Source organism: Mustelus asterias, chromosome 24 (genome assembly GCF_964213995.1).
Source record: "Mustelus asterias chromosome 24, sMusAst1.hap1.1, whole genome shotgun sequence".
Classification (NCBI taxonomy): domain Eukaryota; kingdom Metazoa; phylum Chordata; class Chondrichthyes; order Carcharhiniformes; family Triakidae; genus Mustelus; species Mustelus asterias.
In genome coordinates this window covers 12,130,912-12,148,450 of record NC_135824.1, presented here as the reverse complement: position 1 = coordinate 12,148,450, position 17,539 = coordinate 12,130,912, and the positions used below count along the sequence as shown (strand labels likewise).

At 45.2% G+C, this 17,539-nt stretch overlaps 1 protein-coding gene across 4 annotated transcripts in view; it reads left to right on the top strand.

Moving 5' to 3' along the window:
- LOC144511208 (EGF-like repeat and discoidin I-like domain-containing protein 3) overlaps window positions 1–16,253 on the top strand; it is a 105,829-nt gene extending 89,576 nt beyond the window's left edge. For 2 of the 4 annotated variants that reach the window (XM_078241300.1, XM_078241298.1), the window contains 5 exons: window positions 988–1,143; window positions 2,255–2,399; window positions 7,170–7,354; window positions 9,700–9,855; window positions 12,292–16,253. In XM_078241300.1, coding sequence (XP_078097426.1) covers window positions 988–1,143; window positions 2,255–2,399; window positions 7,170–7,354; window positions 9,700–9,855; window positions 12,292–12,435 — 786 coding nt within the window. In that variant the 3' untranslated portion in view covers window positions 12,436–16,253. Of the gene's footprint in view, window positions 1–987; window positions 1,144–2,254; window positions 2,400–7,151; window positions 7,355–9,699; window positions 9,856–12,291 lie in introns of all 4 variants that reach the window. The other 2 variants (XM_078241299.1, XM_078241297.1) reach the window with 1 other exon arrangement.
- The last annotated feature ends 1,286 nt before the right edge of the window (window positions 16,254–17,539 follow it).

Genomic DNA, 17,539 nt, shown 5'->3' with positions numbered 1-17,539 from the left:
AGAAAAGGGGACAAGTCCTCTCTCTCTGTCCAACCCCAAAAACCTAACTATGTACAGTACAAAACAGGTTTAGCACGAGTCTCTACATGGTGTCATGTTGTTATAATGATACAAGTCCTTGAGCTTATTTGTTGTAAAAGATGCAAGGCAAAAATCATAAGGGACTGGGTCAACACATTGTGGGTTCATTTATTAAGACAAATGTAGAGAGCTTGAAGACATCAGAGCTGTGTGTGTGAGCTCCTGTATGCTCCCTGCCCACTGATGCTACAATCGCCCCCTTCTCTCTGGTTGTCCCCCACCCTCCCATCCTCAAAAGCCCCGGGACTTAGTCCCAGTCAGAGTGTTGCAGTACTGCATCTGGCCACTGCAGCGCTGTGCTTTTAGGTAGCCACTTAAAGGCCTTAATAGAAGCATCCAGCAATCTCTGTAAATGCAGACATTGAACAACCTCATCTAAGTTTTCCAAAGATGTTAACAGATCACACGCCTATGGTTTTTCTTCAGAATTGCAAGGAGATGGGTTGGCAGTTTAATTATGATAATGAGACTATGATCATTCAGCTTTACAGCTTTGTCGATGGTTAGTTGAATTCCCTGGTCAGAAGCCTGGCAGATGTCGGATTGCTAGATCCAAGAGGTCAGTGGTGAATGTCCTTACGCCATCTACTTGGAAATAAGAATCTACAGATGACCATGGAATCATTGTCGATTGTTGGAAAAACCCATTTGCTTCACTGATGTCCTTTAGGGAAGGAAATCTGCCGTCCTTACCTGGTCTGGCCTACATGTGACTCCAGAGCCACAGCAATGTGCTTGACTCTCAACTTCCCTTGAGCGACTAGGGATGGACAATAAATGCTGGCCAGCCAGTGATGCCCATGTCCCACGAATTATTAAAAAAAAGTCAAGTTGAAATATAATCACGTGTTTTGAAGGAAGATGCTTCTTTGTTCGCTTGTAAAGGTTACATTCTTGGTTTTGCAGGTGAATTTGCTTAAAAGGATGAGAATTACTGGGATCATCACACAGGGTGCACTGGCAGTGGGGGCGCCGGAATATATCAAATTGTTTAAAATTGCCTACAGTTTTGATGGTGTAAACTACATAACCTTCAAAAGCAGCGAGAGTGATAAGGAAAAGGTAAAGTATAAATGATAGAAATCTCTGTTGATGAAACTTTCTCACACAATAGAATCCCTACAGTGCAGAAGGAGGCCATTTGGCCCATCGAGTCTGCACTGACTGTCTGACAGAGTATCTTACTCAGGCCCATCACACTGCCCTATTCACTTGACACCACGCATTTACCAATGTCTAATCCATTTAACCTATGCATCTTGTGAAACTATGGGGCAATTTATTTAGCATGGCCAATCCATCTAACCTGCACATGTTTGGACTGGGAGGAAAGCGGAGCACCTGGAGGAAACCCGTGCAGACATGGGGAAAGCATGCAAACTCTACACAATCTCCCAATGCCAGAATTGAACCTGGGTCTCTGGCACTGTGAGACAACAATATTAACCACTGTGCCATGTATGTTGAACAGTTAAAGAGGATATATAAGGTTGGTCTATAATTCACATCAGTGTCATGGGAATAGAATGGTGAAACCTCCTAGTTGCTATTCAGTGACTGTTTAGACACTGGGTCTCAAGCGGAACTGTAATATTGTCCCTAGTTGTAATGTCAGTCAGCGCTCATTGTCCAAACTAACAGCAAAGAAATGGCCACTCCGGTGCGGTAATACAAGGCAACAATCACAAGTGGATCTCTACCTCAGTGAAGGGAAGAGGAGAAAAGAAATTTGGAGGAGAAATAACACCACAAACCTCCTCCCTGGCACTCAGATATTTAGTTTAGTTTATTTATTAGTGTCACAAGTAGGCTTACATTAACACTGCAATGAAGTTACTGTGAAAATGCCCTCGTCGCCACACTCTGGCACCTGTTCGGGTACACTGAGGGAGAATTTAGCATGGCCAATGCACCTAACCAGCACGTCTTTCAGACTGTGGGAGGAAACCGGAGCACCCGGAGGAAACCCATGCAGACACAGGGAGAATGTGTAGACTCCACACAGACAGTGACCAAGCTGGGAATCGAACCCGGGTCCCTGGCGCTGTGAGGCAGAAGTGCTAACCACTGTGCCACCTTGTCATCTTTCCAGACTACCAAACGTTTGTATTTTTCACAATTTTGTAATTTAGCACTGCCATTTTCAAAGCCTATTTTTTTCTTCTTTTCACAGTTATTTAGCGGAAACCGCAACAACAACGAACAGAAGAAGAATCTGATTGATCCACCCATCATTGCTCAGTACATCCGCCTTATTCCTGTGGTGTGTCAGCGGGCTTGCACACTGCGCATGGAGCTGATTGGCTGTGAATTGAACGGTAAATCCTAGATCAAGAACAGTTGGGGTGGGATGAAAATCTTCTGGGACTTGGCCCTGGGTTGGGAGAAGAACGGGAGGGGAGGTTTATCTCATGCCAAAATCCTTTGTGGAAGTTGGGTAATGGAAAATATCCCACTATTGCTCAAATATTGTGCATCAGTGCAGGAAATAGTTTTAATGAGGAAGTGCCCAAGGCATTTTACTATGTTGAAGATACTATAGAAGTCCAAGCTGTTGTAATTGTTTAGAACGAAGGGAATAGACATTATTGTATTCCCATTCTGTGTGTCAGTACAGAAGGTGGTGTGTACTCAGACAATGAAGTACATGGCTAACAAAATATTGTTGGTTAGAATTACATTGTTTCTCATTGTGGTATAGTTAGATTGCTGTTTAGCTTGATGTTATTAACTTAAAGAATAAGATCACAAACCGCTCAACCCTGAACTCCATTTAATCTCCTGAGGAAAGGATCTCTTCTTGCTAAGGTTAATCATGCATAATTCGAGAATATTCTTTATATTTTTTAAAATATTCATTCGGGGACATGGGTGTCACTGGCTGGCCAGCATTTATTGCCCATCCCTAGTTGCCCTTGAGAAGGTGGTGGTGAGCTGCCTTCTTGAACCGCTGCAGTCCACGTGCTGTGGGTTGACCCACAATGCTGTTAGGGAAGGAATTCCAGGATTTTGACCCAGCAACTGTGAAGGAACGGCGATATATTTCCAAGTCAGGATGGTGAGTGGCTTGGAGGGGAACTTGCAGGTGGTGGTGTTCCCATTTATCTGCTGCCCTTATCCTTCTAGATGGAAGTGGTCGTGGGTTTGGAAGGTGCTGGCTGAGGATCTTTGGTGAATTGCTGCAGTGCATCTTGTAGATAGTACACACTGCTGCTACTGAGTATCGGTGGTGGAGGGATTGAATGTTTGTAGATATGGTGCCAATCAAACGGGCTGCTTTGCCCTGGATGGTGTCAAGCTTCTTGAGTGTTGTATCTACTTGCCAAGGACACCCGCTTGCCCATGATCCCAGGAATACAATTAAGGGCCTTAGTGACATACTTGATCACGGGTCTGTCCTTATTTATATGATGTCCAATTACATTCCAACTAGATATTTACCCTATTCTTTTTTCAAGGAATCCCCCATATGGGTCAGTTTGACTCAGGTATCTGAAGGTGTGACAAGTTGGTAGCACTTTTGCGTCAGGGTTGAGAGTGCTGTGGGTTCGATCCTTACATTAGGGCTTATAGGATAGGTGAACTGTCCATCATGATATATGGAGTATGTTGTACTCTCAGTGGTTTTGAGATAACATCAGTCCAATGATGTGCAAGTTAGGTTGATTGGCCATACTAAATTGCTCCTTAGTCAGGGTAAATACGTGGGGTTACGGGGATAGGGCCTGGGTGGGATTGTTGTCAGTGCAGACTCGATGGGCCGAATGGCCTCCATCTGCACTATAGGGATTCTATGATTCTATGTTCCTGTTCTCTCAATATCCAGGGCAACTTTGCTCCCTCAACCAGTGCCGTACAATAAAATGCAAATTGAAGGCCAGTACTGGTGAGGTAGGGCGCTGTGTTTTCTGACATAACATGACATAACATGAACTTTTGAAAACCATCAAGTTAGATAAATCACCGGGACTGGATGGGATGTACCCCAGGTTACTGTGGGAGGTGAGGGAAGAGATTGCTGAGCCTCTGGCGATGATCTTTGCGTCATCAATGGAGATGGGAGAGGTTCCGGAGGATTGGAGGATTGCGGATGTGGTTCCGTTATTCAAGAAAGGGAGAAGAGATAGCCCCGGAAATTATAGACCGGTGAGTCTAACCTCAGTGGTTGGTAAGTAGATGGAGAAGATCCTGAGAGGCAGGATTTATGAACATCTGGAGAGGAATAGTATGATCAGAAATAGCCAGCACGGCTTTGTCCAAGGCAGATCATGCCTTACGAGCCTAATTGAATTTTTTGAAGATGTAACTAGACACATAGACGAGGGAAGAGCGGTAGATGTAGTTTATATGGATTTCAGCAAGGCGTTTGATAAGGTGCCCCATGCAAGGCTCATTGAGAAAGTGAAGGGGCATGGGATACAAGGGGACATTGCTTTGTGGATTCAGAACTGGCTTGGCCCACAGAAGGTAAAGAGTGGTTGTAGATGGGTCTTTTTTAGCATGGAGGTCGTTCACCAGTGGAGTGCCCCAGGGATCTGTTCTGGGACCCTTGCTCTTTGTGATTTTTATAAATGACCTGGATGAGGAAGTGGAAGGATGGGTTGGCAAGTTTGCTGATGGCACAAAGGTTGGTGGTGTTGTGGATAATGTAGAGGGATGTCAGCAGTTGCAACGAGATATAGATAAGATGCAAGACTGGGCGGAGAAGTGGCAGATGGACTTCAACCCAGATAAGTGTGTGGTGGTTCATTTTGGCAGGTCGAATAGGATGAAAGAATATAATATTAAGGGTAAGACGCTTGGCAGTGTGGAAGATCAGAAGGATCTTGGGGTCCGGGTTCATAGGACGCTCAAAGCAGCATCGCAGGTAGAGGCTGTGGTTAAGAAGGCGTATGGAATACTGGCCTTCATCAATAGAGGAATTGAGTTTCGAAATCGGGAGATAATGCTGCCGCTGTATAGGACCCTGGTCAGACCCCACCTGGAGTACTGTGCCCAGTTCTGGTCGCCTCATTACAGAAAGGATGTGGAAGCCATAGAAAGGGTGCAGAGGAGATTTACAGGGATGTTGCCGGGATTAGATGGCATGCCTTATGAGGATAAGTTGAGAGAGCTAGGTCTTTTCTCCTTGGAGAGACGAAGGATGAGAGGTGACCTGATAGAGGTGTATAAGATGTTGAGGGGTATTGATAGAGTGGATTCTCAGAGGCTTTTACCCAGGGCTGAAATGGTTGCCACAAGAGGTCACAGGTTTAGGGTGCTGGGGAGTAGGTACAGAGGAGATGTTAGGGGTAAGTTTTTCACTCAGAGGGTGGTGGGTGCGTGGAATCGGCTGCCGGTAGTGGTGATGGAGGCGGATTCGATAGGGTCTTTTAAGAGACTTTTGGATAAGTTCATTGAAGTTAGTAAGATAGAGGGTTATAGGTAAGCCTAGTAGGTAGGGACATGTTCGGCACAACTTGTGGGCCGAAGGGCCTGTTTGTGCTGTAGCTTTTCTATGTTCTATAACAAAAGTTTGCACATTTCAAAGTAATGACGTCAAATAAGATGTTATCTCATCATAAGTATTAACGTTATTCATTTGTTCTTTCCAGTTGCTAAGAGTCTGCTGTGTGATGGTAAGGTTGGGATATCCCATTACTGATGGTAGTGACATACATGGGGGAGCAGAGGAAGTCTGCCAATTTGTTTATGCACCATCACTAACTTCTCTGTTGCCAGTGAGTGTTAGGTTACTAATAGGAAACAGCTCATTTCACATGAGGTACTTGGAGTAACTGTCAGGCAAACATAAGTAAAAATAGCATTTTAGAATCAGCTTTAGCAAGCTAGTACTGTGAGCCTTGTCCTCCTCAGTACATCTTGTACTGTTTAGTCTTCTCTTCCGCATAGCAATATTTTAATCCTTTTTTCTGTGGGGTTCCTCAACCATCTGTGTAATCCTCAGGCACTGCGGCCAAGAGGCCATTCTTCAAGTGTAATTCTGACTAGTAAGATAACGAGGCTTCTCAAACGTGGGGGCAATATGTTAGTAGAGGCTGGTCTTTTGCCCATCCGATGGTTCTCATCAGCACACTATCCCCCAGTTGCTAAAGAGTCTGCAATTAATGAATTGTAGTCAGAAACTTGGAGTCACTTGTGTCCACTGCTGGTCCACCACAGATGAGCCAAATTTATCAGTTTATAACTTTGTTTGTTCCCCATTCTCTAGGTTGTCCTTTGTGTCCGTTCACCATTCTCCAACTAACAAAAAAAAAACCATTGTTAAACCTATTCAAATACTGTTTACTAAACAGTAGAGGAGGAACTCCATCGTGTCCAGGCTTGACGTGCCCTTTTGACCTTGTGCTTTCTTTGCTCTCCGTGAGTGGAACTCATCACTTGTGCCTCACGGTCAAAACAAAGATCAGGCACTCATTCCGTGTGGACGCTTCAAATCAAAACTTATCTCCTGCTATTTTGCGGGTCATTTGGTCGTTATCAAGTACCCTGGTCCTTCTACTTCCAAAAGAAATTTCCCAGAGCGATCCCAGAAATGACAAAGTCCCGGAATTTCACAGGATTAAAAAGTTGACTTGTTCAATGACTGTAGGACAGTGGAACCAACCACAAACAGATATGGCACAGTGGTTAGCATTGTTGCCTCACAGCACCAGGGTCCCAGGTTCAATTCCCACCTTGGGTCACTGTCTATGTGGAATTTGCACATTCTCCCCGTGTCTGCGTGGGTTTCCTGCGGGTGCTCCTGTTTCCTCCCACAGACTAAAGATGTGCGGGTTAGGCTGATTGGCCATGCTAAATCAACCCTAGTGTCAGGGGATTAACAGGGTAAATGTGTGGGGTTTGCGGGAAATAGGCCCTGGGTGGGATTGTGGTTGGTACAGACTTGATGGGCCAAATGGCCTCCTTCTGTACTGTAGGGATTCTAAGATACGCATGAAGAATGGCCACTTGCTGAGGTATTGGGGCGAAGAGCTTCAAGCGAGCATGAGAGGATGGTGTGTTTATATTTAGGGATTTGGAGGCACTAGGCACTACCCACTCTGTCATAAAAATTTGTGTGTTTACAGTTTACTTAAACACAACAGGTTGCTCGGAGCCACTCGGGATGAAGTCAAGGTTTATTAGAAACAATCAGATTACTGCCTCGAGTACGTACAAAATGTGGGGAATTGACGCTTTCACCTGGGCACCTTGCTTAGCTCGTTTGGACAAACAAGGAAAAACTAATGCCTGGACTGCTGAGCTCAGCAACAAATCACAGTGGCTTCAGGTATCGGTCCTAAACTTCTTAACTCAATTAATGTGATTGTTCTACTTTGTCATTGCTTGGTAAATTGGGGACTGGATGGTGCAAAGCTTGGGCAGATGGTCTGTTTCCCTCTGATGGAACATTCCAGCATTATTGCAACCTAATGTTTAGAATCTTGAGTTGAGCTTGTTAAATGTAGATCCAGAAAAAATGTCTTCATCCAGAGGTGGGCGGCACGGTGGCGCAGTGGTTAGCACTGCTGCCTCACAGCACCAGGGACCCAGGTTCGATTCCCGGCTTGGGTCACTGTCTGTGTGGAGTTTGCACGTTCTCCCCGTGTCTGTGTGGGTTTCCTCCGGGTGCTCTGCTTTCTTCCCACAGTCCAACGATGTGCGGGTTTAGGTGGATTGGCCATGCTAAATTGTCCCTTAGTGTCAGGAGGACTAGCAAGGGTAAATGCATGGGGATGGGGCCTGGTGCCAACTTGATGGGCCGAATGGCCTCCTTCTGCACTTTGGGATGCTATGAAATGCACTGTCTCTGAAGGTTGTGAATGTAAAATCATTTAATGATCAGAATTTTACGCTCCTCACCCGGCAGATTCTGAGGTGACGAGGGCGGAATATAAAACTGTACAGACAGGATTCCCTCCATTATCTCACGTACCCGGTGATTTTACTTCGGGGTGGGCACGGCCTTGGATAGGAAGCCTGCCCTTGCCCGAACTAAGGCCTTAAGTGCCTAATTAATGGCCATGTAAGGGTCTTTTCTTCCCCTGGCTTCAATTTGTACGATGATGGATCCTGGGGAAACCCAAAATTTAATAACGTTTAATAGTCCATCAGGCAAACCAGCCTCCCATCCATTGACTCCGTCTACACTTCCCACTGGCTCAGGAAAGCAGCCAACAGAACCGAGGACCCCATGCACCGCGGACATTCCCTCCTCCACCTTCTTCGTCAGGAAAAAGATACAGAAGTCTGAAAACACATACCAACAAACTCAAGAACAACTTCTTCCCTGCTGCCATCAGACTTTGAATGGTTCTATCACACAATAAACTGATCTTTCTCTTCACCCTACCTGTAACTGCAGCATTATATTTTGCACCCCATCCTTTCCCTTTTTCCCTTTCCCCCACACACTCAATGAACGGTATGTTTTGCCTGTATAGCGCGCAAGAAACAATACCTTTCACTGTATCCCAATGCACGTGTCAATAATAAATTAAATATTGGCAGGAAGTGGGTGAGGTAGATCTCCAAGACGAGACTTCCTCCCGGTGATGGTCTGCCAATCAATGCCCACAAGAGTGTGAAATGGCATCAGGCCTGCTGGAATTTTCTGGAAAATTCTGGCCAATGTCTTTAAAAGGTGGAGATTGATGCTACCTGGCCAACTAAGGGAGTAAAGTCATGAGTGGAGAAGGTAGAGCATTGGGATGAAAAAGATGGCCTGCCATGGTTGTCATAGCAATGGGACATGCTCGAACAATTGAAAGGCTTCCTCTTTGTCCAGTGTGCCGATTATAATCTGGTTTCCTGCCCAGGACGAGATGTACTGGAAATAAAGGGAAATGAATCTCAGTGAGCGTGAACTTCAAATGTACGTGGTTACAGAAACACTAGTCCATATTTGTAACCAACATTTAAAAGCTTATCACGTTATTAACATAACTAAACCATAGACGCCTGAATATGTGTAGAAAGTTATAATTCCAGGTCCTGTTGGGATCATGTGAGTATAATCTGTGGAATGAATGGATTTGTGTTGATTAATATAGATTATAATTTTGGATTGTTTTAATTGAGTTTTTCCATAACAATCCTTGGAAATGGGGGTGCCATTGAGATGTTTCCCCCAAGCTGTATCTAATTGGCACATTGTGAATGTTCATTTCCCTTGAGATGGACAAGGACAGCTTTGACTGATAGGTTCCCTCGCCCATGACTAGGTGAGGCCAGCAGGACTCAATGCCTAGACTCATACAGGACGAATAGCAACTCGGGTGAGTGACGAGAGGGTTTTCACTACAGTTAGGAGCAGCTACCAACTTCAGAAGCAGCAAAGAACTGGCATTCAGACTGGGAGGGAAAGATGAAGGCCGGAATTTTACTGGCACGCCCGGCCCGATTCCACGGACCGACGAGGCTCGGAGAACGGCATTCTCCGTTGGCCTTGGGAGGGATCGTACGCGCCTCGGGCGGACCTGCCGGTAAAATTCCACCCGAAACGTGCTCTTAGAGTCCACAAATTTGCAAGTTGCGCACGGTCTGTCCGAGGGATTCGACTCCACCGGGCTAATATCCTTTTGTTGCTTTTCTCACTTTGACTCACCTTTTATGACGTCTTCCTGTTGTCTCTAGATTGACCTCTTGATTCCTAAGAAAGTCACTGGCATCATCACCCAAGGAGCAAAAGATTTTGGCGTAGCTCAATATGTGGAATCCTTTAAAATTGCTTATAGCATTGATGGACAGTCGTGGTCTGTTTACCAAGACGACATCACAAAGACAGACAAGGTAAGCAACATGGTGTGTGCTACGCCCTTATGCTGTTGTGTGCTAAGGAGCCCAAAAGATTCAAGAGAACGTCAAAGGCTGTTAGTGGGGAAGATCTCAGTATTGGTAGTTCAGTTATTGGCAATTCCACCTCTTGGAGAGCAGTTTGCGGGTTAAAGCCCCACTCCAGGTTTTGAACACCGTGGACGGGATTTTATGGCCTCGCTCGACCCAAGACTGAAAAATCCCGCCCGAGGTCAACCAATCTTCCCATTGTCCGCCCCTCGCCCGCTCTGATTTCCGTGGCGGTGCGGTAAAAGTCCGGCGCTTATCTGAATTACCAGCCTGGTACTGTACCAAAGAATTGGCAGAGGGACTGTTCTCCTGGTGAGGTTCGATTTGCCTGCTTCAGTGGCGCAGGTGGAAGTTACAATAAAAATAAAGTGGAAAATTGAGGTCACCATCAGAGGCTGCCGTGGAGTCCTGGCCAACATTCTGTCCTTGGCCGAACATTTTGCAAAACAAATGGTGGGATCTTGCTGTGTGCAGAATGGCTACTGTGTTCCCCTATGTCACAGTTTCTGCACTTCAGCACAATCAGAATTCCTTTGGGACATTTCTGAGGGATAAGTCCCAGATAAACGTAAGTCTTTTTCCAGCTGAGATTGAATCAGCCTTCTCAGAGGTGGTTGAGCAAAGGTTCATGTAAGCGTGCTAGTTAAGAATTTGGTACAGGAACTCTTGAACTGAAAATTGTTCAGGTTTGACTTGGCCATTTCGAGGACCTGGGGGGAAATTGTCCTTCAGCTGATCTTGAGCCAGTGAATGTCAGAAGGTTTCAGGCTGTGTAGCTAACATCCACTTCTCTGCCCTGAGAGTGAGTTCCCCTGCAACGCTCCCCCGCTCCCCCCACCCCACCCCTCCCCACCTCTAGAAGACACTCCTTCCCAACCCATGGAGTGGGAGGTCCCATAGGATCCCTGCAGTGCAGAAGGAGGTCATTCGGCCCATCATGTTTGCACCGACAAGAATCCCACCCAGGCCCTATTCCTGTAACCCCACATATTTACCCACTAATCCCTCTAACCCACGCATCCCGTGACACTATAAGGGGGAACTTAGCATGACCAATGCACCTAATCCGCACATCTTTGGAGTGTGGGAGGAAATCACATTGTTTCGTTTCTTAAAGACTTGATTAGTTGTAAGTATTCGCATTCCAACCATTATTCATGTAAATTGAGTCTGTGTCTTTATAAGCTCTGTTTGTGAACAGAATTCCCACTTACCTGAAGAAGGGGCTTAGAGCTCCGAAAGCTTGTGTGGCTTTTGCTACCAAATAAACCTGTTGGACTTTAACCTGGTGTTGTTAAACTTCTTACTGTGTGGGAGGAAACCAGAGCACCTGAAGGAAACCCACACAGACACGGGGAGAATGTGCAAACTCCACACAGACAGTGACCCAAGCCAGGAATCGAACCCAGGTCCCTGGAGCTGTGAGGCAACAGCATTAACCACTGTGCCACCCGCTGTGCCACCCACCGTGGCACCGTGGCGGTGTTAGGGTAGAGGGGTTGGAAGCCATCAGATTTGTCTCCCTTCAGCACCAGTTTCTGCTGCTTTCTGGGACCATATGAAAGGTGGTGATGGAAAGTTGCTGCTGCAAGTTCCTTGAGCTCTCACGGTGGAATGAGAAGCCTTGTAGTGGACGTCACTCGCCAACGACCTTGAACCCGGCCAAGCCCTCGATAAGAGTCTTCCTTCTGAGGTGCGTCTGCTTGAAAGTTCCTCGACGCAATCTGCCACTGCAATTTATATTGAGTTAGCTAGGATGATCTGGGATCCATTGAAATTGATCTCAACCAATTGGGCTAAGGAGGGAATATAATAGATTTCCCACTCCTGTTGGCACACCAGTGACCCCTGCTGGAAAGTGTTTGTATGAACAATCTTAATAGGCTTTGCTTCTTCAGAATTTAATAGTCTACCAGAACACACTAAGATCACACTTGTGGGATGGTTAGTCAAGTGATGCTCTTTATGGACTGATGCCCCAGCTTTGGAGGTGAAAGGTGTTGGGTGGCGAGATAGGGGAGGTGGGGTCGGGGGGCGGAGTATATCTGGGAATCAAACGGGTGGCACAATGGTTAGCGCTGCTGCCTCACAGCGCCAGGGACCTGGGTTCGATTCCTGGCTTGGGTCACTGTCTGTGTGAAGTTTGCACATTCTCCCCGTGCCTGCGTGGGTTTCCTCCGGGTGATCCGGTTTCCTCCCACAGTCCGAAAGACGTGCTGGTCAGGTGCATTGACCTGAACAGGCGCCAGACTGTGGCGGCTAGGGGAATTTCACAGTAACTTCATTGCAGAGTTAATGTAAGCCTTACTTGTGACTAATAAATAAACTTTAAATCAGTATGTACAATAAAATTTCCTTTATTTCTTGAAACCGTTATTGCAGGTTTTCCAGGGAAACTATGACAACTACAGCCACAAGAGAAATGTATTTGATGCCCCGTTCTACGCACAGCTTGTCCGGATCTTGCCTCAGACGTGGCACGAGAGGATCACACTCCGCGTAGAGCTCCTTGGATGCCAGGAATAGACACTTGCTTCTTGCATGCGATAGGGGAACATTCAATATGTCTTGCGCGCTGATCTGCATTACTGCATTGTACCTGTTTATACACACTGGAACCGCCAGCTTCACTTTATGATAACTTCTCATCAACAGAGACCAACTGACCATGTTTTAAAGCAACAGAACCCATAATGTTTGTAGCATGTCTTCCCTTGACCTGTGGCCCTGAACGATTTGCTATTCCCCCTTTGCTAATCCCCATGTGTGTCTGAACCTCCACTCTCCGCTGGCTGCGTGATATTAATGGAAATTCCTGCTGTTTCCTTTCCTTTCTCTTGCTGACTGGCAGAGGAATGCAAGGGGGCATTATTGGGAAGCAGGGTCATCTCAGTTTCCACACAGTAAGCGAAAGAACCTTAATAAAAACCAAACCCCGTTGGCGGTCCAATTCCTGTGGATAAGTGTCTGACTTCCATTCACTAATTGAGAGGAGCAGTATGATTGAAGATAAGAGTTCAGCCTGTGGGAAATCTCAGGCACTGCTTGGCCCAGTGTCCCTGACAATCCTTTAAACCATTGGGGTTGTGACAAAAAATGAGTTTGTGACTCTAATTATCCAATGAATTAATAGATAAAAACCTCTGCTGCCATCTTAACCTGAGCACTGTCTCCACATCATGACTCTCCAATGAGACAGGGAAAGTTCACTATACCACATCACTCATGGGATATTAAACTGTATTTGTTTTTAGATTTTGATTGTAGAGTGGAATTTCTAATGAAGATTTCGACTGATTTGGGTTAATTGTAACTTTTTTTTAATGACCATGCAAAACAGTTCATGTCGGATCAGTCGCCCATTGTACATCTCTCCTGCTTTTCATTTTCATTTTGTATTCCATTTTCAAAAGAAATCAGGAGAAATGTGGAAACAGGTGCTGATTTGATATGACCCAAGTCATGGGTGGCACAGTGGTTAGGACTGCTGCCTCACAGTGCCAGGGACCCGGGTTCAATTCCGGCCTCGGGTCACTGTCTGTGTGGAGTTTGCACTTTCTCCCCGTGTCCGTGTGAGTTTCCTCCGGGTGCTCCGGTTTCCTCCCACAGTCTTAAGATGTGCAGGTTAGGTTGATTGGCCATGCTAAATTGCCCCTTAGTGTCAGGGGGATTAGCAAGGAAAATGCATGGGGTTATGGGGATAGGGCCAGTGTGGGCTTGATGGGCCGACTGGCCTCTTTCTTCACTTTAGGGATTCTATTTCTATTTTTAAGTCAAAATTAACCCCATTAACTCCTCAATGAAGGCCCCTTAGTTTTAGTAATCCCTGTTGCATTGGGATTTAGTTTATGTGTAGGACACTGGGCTAAGTAAGTGGATCCCTTTTACTGTACAGGGAATGGCTCAATGATTGCGATCAATGCAATGCCTGTGTAAGAAACTGTGCATCTTAAAGGAAGCTGCCTCTCCAGTGTAGCAATGATCAAAACTGCCTCGGATCAGACCGTACTGAATATTTAGGGAAAGGCACCTAATTGCAATGGATATTAAGTGACATCCTGAGACGAAACAGGAACAAATGCCTCGCATAAAGCAGAGCGAAATCTGGAATGTTGTTAAGGTCAAGTGTCAGTTCAGTGTTTCAGGACTGTAAGATTAATAGGTTTCTATTAGGCAAGGGTATTAGGGCAACATATCCAAGGCGGTTGGGTGTGGTCAAGATCGGCTATGATCTAATGGAATGGCGGAATAGGTCCGAGGAACTGAATGGCCTCCTCCTGTTCCTGAGTTCTGAAATGGCGAGCGATAGGGGTTGGCAAGTTACAACCTTCCATCTCTGGCTCTCACATAAAGTCAGAACAAAGAGCAGGAAATGCCAAGCAAGTTTGCAGCTGTCGTAATTTACAAAGGCATCACCTTCAAACTAAATTAAAAAGCAGGATTAATGAAGAGGCCACTTTCTAATCATACACCATTTTAATTAATGCAAAGAAATAAGACACCTTTTACAGAAGACACCTGGAGGTAACTATTTTTTTGCTCACTTGTATCTGCAACCTATCTGCTTGTTTGCAGATTTCCCTTCAGGTCATGCACATACACTTGTTACTCAATAGCCAGTGTGTTGCTCAACTCTGCTCTGACAGGGAACAGGAGAATTTAGGGGAAGCCAGAACACTTGTGTCTGAAAACAGCCAGTGTGCAACAGCAGGAGAATTTCTGAATGAGTTGTGCATTATTAATGATGCGAATGCTATCCATTCAGAAATTGATGTAAAATGATACAACAGACTTTTAACATACAAAGACTTGTACATGTCTCTGTGAGCAAACCCTAGTTAAACAAGGTGCAGTTCTTACAGGTGACCTTTAGGTATTTATTGACTTACTTATTAACTTGGGTCACTAGTTTCTACACCTTTTAAATATCAATTTGATGTTGGTTGGCTGTAGGTTAGTTTGCTAGTTGAGAATTTTTAACTTGTTCATTGATTGGCAAGGCGTTTAATATTTTCCACCGAACTTTCCATTTCATAATCTCTATTCTGTATTGTCAAGTGCATATCAAACATTAGGAACACATAATTTGTAGAGTAGTGAGATATTGGGCCACTGGGAATACAGTGAGTATCTATCCCAACACTCCATGGGATGATGCTCTTCTCAGCTGGAACTGAGGGAGTGCTGTCTGCAAAGTGCAGAAAGTCAAGGCAGAATAGCAAAAGGTGTGAGGAGACTTTAACTTCTGGATGTTTTTTTCTTGATTATCTTTGAGGATTACAGGATTGTTTCTCAGGAAAATACATGGATAGATGGAATGACAGGATTGATTGTACATTGTCTGTGAGAAAGTTCAAATTATTGAGTTAAGGCTGCACTAGGGCAGATAGTACTTGGATTGTAGAAGGTGATTAAATGGGAGGCGTAGAGCCCACAATAAGGTAACCTATACAAGGGGAGGAGTGGGATTGATGGGCCAAATGGCCTTTTTCAAGCTTTTATTTTCTTGCATTCTAAATTTGTATGTGTGGGTGATGGGGACAGTGCAGGGTGGGTGACAGAGATGGAATCAGGCGCTTGGCAAAACAAATGCATCGTGAACAACTGAGTGTGCGAATACTTCAGCAAGAGAGCTTTGGACGACATTTGCAACAGCGGACACTTTGCAACAGCTTGTGACTTCAGGTCAAAGTTTTTGCAAGACTGAAGTTGGATTTTAAATGAAGCTGTTGTATGATATAGCACAGAGGGAAGCCTCTCAGCCCATCTTGTCCATGCTGGCATTTTGAAAGAGCTAGCCAATTAGATCTGCGCTCATGGTCCTTCCTTGTGGCCCTGCAAGCTCTTCCTTTTCAACTACACGTCCAATCCCAATGTTTGTGTATTCTGGTGAAGTTACTGAATGGGGTTTTAGGAGTAAGGCAAGGTTTCTTTCTATGCCTGCATTCCTTGGCCTTTCTGATTGTAAATAGTAGAGGTCTACTCCATCCAGAAAATGAGGCTTTGTTTCAGCTAACCCCTTTCACCACCAAAATAATCCAACAAAACTCGATGAAACTGAATTTATTAATCAAATGCAGCATGCTTGATTGCTATATCCTGTGCCTACGGAATGGGGTCCTACAAAGGCTTCAAGGCCTTTCAAATGACGACATCCTTTTTTGGATTAACCCTTCTTCTGCTGAACATCAGACAACTTGCATGACTTATGTTCTGAAGTACTGTAGTTTATAGAACATGACAAACACTCCTCCATGTACCGCAATCTCCGATTTAGGTAAGAACTAATCCTGCTGGATTTTTTTTAAATATTGATGCAAACAATTAAAAGGATTAAAACAATGTTTTCTAGTTTTCTGTGTTTTTGTTCTGAAACTCTACATGGCACCAGTAATGCTGATTCCGCTGATAGAACCACACTTTTAGGTTTTCCTTCACTTATGGACTTCAGTGTCCTGTTTAAAGGCTGTTGATCCTGTGAAGCATATTCATAGAATCGTAGAATCCCTACAGTGCAGAAGGAGGCCATTTGGCCCATCAAGTCTGCACCGACCCACGCCCTATTCCCGCAACCCCACATATTTACCCTGCTAATCCTCCTGACACTAGGGTCAATTTAGCATGGCCAATCCACTTAACCCGCATACCTTTGGACTATGGGAGGAAACCGGAGCACCCGGAGGAAACCCATGCAAACACGGGGAGAATGTGAAAACTCACACAGTCACCGAGGCCAGAATTGAACCCGGGTCCCTGGCGCTGTGAGGCAGCAGTGCTAACCATTGTGCCGCCCCGAAATATTGCACACACAATCTTCAATTGTCAGCAGAGGTAGTTTAAACAATAAAGCCTTTATAGTGCCTGACTTCAGGACGTCCCAACTAGTGCTTTACGACTAATGAAGTACTTTGTGGGACTGCATGTCAGAAAGAATGCAAGTTCTTCAAGATAAATGAGCAAATAATTTGTACACCTTCCTCCCTGCCTCCCCTCCAATCTTTCCCAACCTCCAACAAACGAGCCGCGGGGGCAAGGAATGTTTCCATTCCTGTTATATTTGCCCAACATCAGAAGTCTGGCCTTGCTTGAAGTTGTTGTTAAACACTAACTCATTCACACGCACACGGTTCACAGCAAGTTTCATTTTAACAGCAGGAGCTGTTCAGCTGGGATCTAAGATAAATCCGTCAATATCTAGGCTCATTAGCGGTTGGGGGGGGGGTGCGGGGGAGGTGGTGCAGTGGGAAACACTTGAAAACGCATGCACCTAAAGAGACCTGTCTCATTGACAAAGCAAAATGAAGGCTCTTTTGTAGGAGGAATGTAGTTTGTTTTAGGAGAGAATGGGTCAAATATCCCACAGTTCAGTGGATGGTTTAAACATGCCAGGAAAACATCAAACACCTCTAATTTCAGATCTCTAATTCAACATGGAATTGACATAAAACAGTTTCTGAAGCTTACACAAACCAGTGCCTTTTAAAATATATTGTCAAGTAAAAGTGGCCAAATGCGACTGTGTTTGATCTTGTCCTTGAACATTAGGTTGATTCATTCCACTGTCCACACCACATGAAGACGGCTTTCAGTTTTGAATTATCCCGTCTGATGGATTCACTCCAATCTCTGA